The sequence below is a fragment of the Brassica oleracea genome, chromosome C6 (assembly GCF_000695525.1).
Source record: "Brassica oleracea var. oleracea cultivar TO1000 chromosome C6, BOL, whole genome shotgun sequence".
Classification (NCBI taxonomy): domain Eukaryota; kingdom Viridiplantae; phylum Streptophyta; class Magnoliopsida; order Brassicales; family Brassicaceae; genus Brassica; species Brassica oleracea.
In genome coordinates, this window is record NC_027753.1 from 39,381,907 (window position 1) to 39,386,062 (window position 4,156).

The 4,156-nt window shown below is 36.2% G+C and overlaps 1 protein-coding gene across 2 annotated transcripts; it reads right to left on the minus strand.

Moving 5' to 3' along the window:
- Positions 1-1,167: 1,167 nt before the first annotated feature.
- LOC106298697 (leucine-rich repeat extensin-like protein 5) lies at positions 1,168-2,942 on the minus strand. 2 transcript variants are annotated; one of them, XM_013734837.1, is made up of 4 exons: positions 2,789-2,942; positions 2,622-2,718; positions 1,480-2,538; positions 1,168-1,352 (listed from the first exon to the last, which is right to left on the minus strand). In XM_013734837.1, the coding sequence occupies exons 2-4, from the start codon at positions 2,698-2,700 to the stop codon at positions 1,321-1,323; spliced, it is 1,170 nt and encodes a 389-aa protein (XP_013590291.1). In that variant the 5' UTR covers positions 2,701-2,718; positions 2,789-2,942; the 3' UTR covers positions 1,168-1,320. The 2 variants fall into 2 exon arrangements, with proteins under 2 accessions (XP_013590291.1, XP_013590292.1); XM_013734838.1 differs by having other exon boundaries at positions 1,480-2,535; positions 2,622-2,941.
- Between the last annotated feature and the right edge of the window lie 1,214 nt (positions 2,943-4,156).

Sequence of the window (4,156 nt, forward strand, 5' to 3'; positions counted from 1 at the left end):
GGTTAGGATTTTTTTAATGTTTAAAATTTAAAATAATAATTTTTAAAATAGTTTAAAAAATTCCGGATTTCAAAATAAAATTTATTGTTTTTTGAAAAAAACTTGAAATTTTATGTTGAAAGAAAAATAAATATTATGATTTGGAAAATGTGTTTTCCGAAAATACAATTTTGTTTTTGTTATTTTTATTATTTATTTAAATAAAAATTTATATATATAATGATATTTAATTTTTTAATGAAACGTATTTTAGTCATTTTAATTAGTTTTTTGGTTTAAAATCGAGTTTAGTGTATTTTGGAAGGAGAATTGCCCTTTTAAAAATACACAGGAACTCAGCTGGCAGGAAACTAAAAACATAAAAGAAAATAAAGAACAAAAAAACTAGGGGCCATAAACCAACGTGCGGAAACCGGAGTGGTTTTGACAACGAAGATCGTCAACCCAAAAGAGGACAAAATGGAGCCAAACCGCGGAAAGATCTTGATGCCGATAGTTTAAACATATAACATCAGGTGCTATTCTCTAATATTGCGGAACGTTTTAACTAACTCTAGGCCTGATACATAAAGACTTGTTACTTTGTTAGTAAGGACAAAAGAGCTTTTCACAAGTCCGTACTGAATAAAACGCTAATACATCAAGTTACATGATTTCAAGTTTTCAACGACAAATTGCCGGACTAAGAATCATTTAGTATTTGCTTATCTCAACTATGAATATCAGCATAATAAAACATAATTAGCAGACTAGCAGTGTGATCAGTGCTGGCTCTTGACACGTGCTAAGAGTCCATTTGCATTAGGTCCAAAAAAACTTTACAAGATTTTAGTTACTAGTATTTTAGAGTTTTCTCCAAAATTTTAGGGCCCTTTTTCATGAATTTCTTTTAATTATTATTGTAAATAAGGCTTGCAAGCAAGTCTTGCACAAGGTCCACATAAAAACGAGCCGGGGTCTGAGTGTGATATAGTTCACGTGTCTCATACTGACCTTTTGCTGGTGTAAAAGGGATGTGGGCTTAATAAAGGAATTATTAGTGATAGTAGTTAGTAGATGCAATGTACATGTAAATTGTAATTCTAGAAGACCAAATTCCATTAGCAAAAAGCAATATACGAATTTAGCACAAGATTTATAATTATGCGCTTATGCCATTTTCGAGTAAATTAGTGTATTTATAAAGCCTTTAAAAGTTACATACAACTTACAAGTGAGAGACCCACCTAACATATTATATATCAAAAACACATTTGATATTATTCGTATCCACAAAAAGATGAAAAATAAAAAGTGAGAGACGTCTTCAGTCTTCATGCATCAGAAGAAATCAAAATGGCACCCATTATAGCCTGTTTTCCATTAAAATAAGAGAAAACGGTTAAATGAATATTAGTATTGCCAGCATTTTTATAAGTAAAAAGGGAATACCCTTATAAGAATGATAAATTAATTGAGAAATATATGTAAATCTTTTACTTGGATCGACAGTAACAAGCATGCCGGTGCCACCAAATGTACACGAGCCACCAGAGCTTTTGGTCCGCTGCCAATAGCTATTGAAGGCGAATGAAGCATGTGCCCACAATGTATTGGGCTTGAAGCAAGGACCATTGGGTTGAATTGAATGGCAATCAGCTCCTGATCCACATGCGAAATTCATGGCTTCTTGGATAATTGGGTCAGGTACTGTGGGCTTAGCCACGCACCAGTAAGCCGAGGTCGGAGTCATGCTAGACGGCGGTGGTACCATAGGCGGTGGATAGACAATTGGAGGTAAGAACCCCGATGACGGCGTTGGAACTGTTCCGGTTGGGGATGGGATATTACCGGACGGTGTAGGAGTGTCGGTTGGGGTTGATGGGCTTGGTTCATTGTAAGGTGGACCTGAAATGGGTCCTGATGGGCCTGGTGTATGACCGGATTCAGGAGGACTAGGAACTGTTTCTGGCGGGTTTGGACTGGATGATTCAGGTGGATTTGGAACGGTTATGGGTGGGTTTGGGTTTGATGATGATTCTGGTGGGTTTGGGTTAGAGGATGATTCTGGTGGACTAGGGACAGTAACAGGTGGATTTGGGTTGGATGAGGAACCCGGGTTGTTCGGGTTAGAAGATGATTCGGGTGGGTTTGGGTTTGAGTTTGGGTTTGAAGTGGAATCGGGCGGGTTTGGGTTTGAGTTTGGGTTCGAAGATGATTCAGGTGGGTTAGGTACAGTGATTGGGCCGGGAGGTGGGCTAAGTCCAGGATTGGATATGGAGGGAGGCGAGTTTAGAGGAGTATTTGGGGGATTAACACAAAAAGGAGGGGCATTTCCGGGAACTGGAAGTGGGGGAAGTGAAGCATAGGGAGGTAGAGTGAGAGTTGTGCTAACACCATAAGGTTGAGTGTTGGAGGATGTTGTTGAATATTCCAAAGGTTGAGCTAGATTGAGTTGTGTCATCATTTTCTCTAAAAATGTTGTGTGCTTGAATGCTTTGATAACCAACTTCTTTGGCTTCTTCTTTGCGTGTCTCTCAAGCTTTCTTGCATCTACTACTAAATAAGATAAAACAAAAATCAAAAGCTTGCAGAGCTAGAAATGAAAAGAAGAAGGTAGAGAGAGGGAAAGAGAGGCTTACCAGAATGAGTGAAGAAGCTGGCCGAGAAAAAGAGACAGAGGAGAATGCAAACGGTTGTGAGAGCTCTACTTGATTCCATGGTTTTTAAGATGAACACCTAAAGAGCGTCTAAATCTTTTAAACTAAAACCAATGAGCTATACTGCCAAGAAGAAAAGGAAACAGTACCAATGTAACTTGAATATCTGTCTTGTCTCCTCTCTCTTTCTATATATATCTTATCTTGTGTGTGTGTATGTGTGTCATATGCATGTGTAGAAAACAAAACACAATACTCTAGAATCATGCAAGGCAACCTGTGGAAGGATATAAGGTTCTGTTGTCTTTCTCATAAAGATTGGTCCTTTAGCAGCTCACTTTGCTGTCTTCCAAGACTCACTTTACTTCAGAAATTAGATGTTTATATTCTCATAGCTACTTCTTAAAACTATTTTGACATATTTAATTGATTTTAACCCTCTAAACAAATAAGTGTAGTACAAGGATATGCACACATATGGATGACAATGGGCATATATGCTTGCTTGACAATGCAAATATAATCAGAGAGGAAAGTTGTTTTGTCTGCTTGCTTTGTACTCAAACAAAGCTCTTTAGGTGTATCTTTTTCTTGACTACAACTATTTGCATAAGTTTCTCACACATTCTCTTTAGATGCTCTTCTCTCTCGACTAAAGAGCAAAAATATAATTTAGAAAACAACTGATTCTCTTTACGATTTTGATTTATATTTTCATATATTTAGAAAACAACTTGTGTTTTGATGACAAACAAATTATACAAAATTAAAGTTAAAATGTTTAAGAAATTAAAAAAAAGTGCTATGATCATTTAGTTTTGACATGCTTTTGTAATCTAGCAAGAACCAAGATCTTGCTAGATCAACCGATGAAACAAGTGATATGTTTCAGTGAAATTGGAGCCAAAAGTATGCAAACATACAAGAGATTTGAGGAGGATGATAATATCCAGGTTCGAATTCATGGTTATAGAAATGAAAAAACTAAGCAAAACCCATTGGACTGTATTGTAATTATGCCACTTTCTGGGCAAACCCTCCAATGCTTCTTCTAAAGTCTCTAGTCTCTACTAGTGTTTAGAATTGTTGGGTTGAAAAAGCCTTTAATGAACGTTGTTGAGGTTGTTCAGAGGTTGGAATGGAATGGGGACCTGAGCTGAAGACCATTCGGACAAGCTTCAGTTTTTGCCGAAAATGGTTCTTGTTAAGCAGTCTTTAAAGATTGTTCAAGATGTTGATGCAGCAATGAGTCTGTTCACGTTGGGTAGGTCTTACGTAATTAGACATCAGTAATAGTATAAATACAATTAAAGTTCATATACAAAAGTAGTACAAACTCAATTTTAGTCAAAAGAGTCAACAGCAGCCCTTTCTTAAAGTACTACCATTTTTTGTGTGTTTATTTGGTTGTCAAAGCCTTTATATCATTTAGAACAACATCAAAAGGAGCTCAACAAAATTGCTGTAAAATTTTTCAATTTATAAATTGCAAGATCGTGATTATTAAATTATTTAGA

Excerpts from the sequence above, each read along its gene's own strand:
- LOC106298697 (XM_013734837.1), bottom strand. The coding sequence starts at position 2,700 with ATGGAATCAAGTAGAGCTCTCACAACCGTTTGCATTCTCCTCTGTCTC. Across the intron at positions 2,539-2,621 it reads CAGCTTCTTCACTCATTCTG|TAGTAGATGCAAGAAAGCTT; the intron begins GTAAGCCTCTCT and ends TATCTTATTTAG. Across the intron at positions 1,353-1,479 it reads GCTTGTTACTGTCGATCCAA|GCTATAATGGGTGCCATTTT; the intron begins GTAAAAGATTTA and ends AATGGAAAACAG.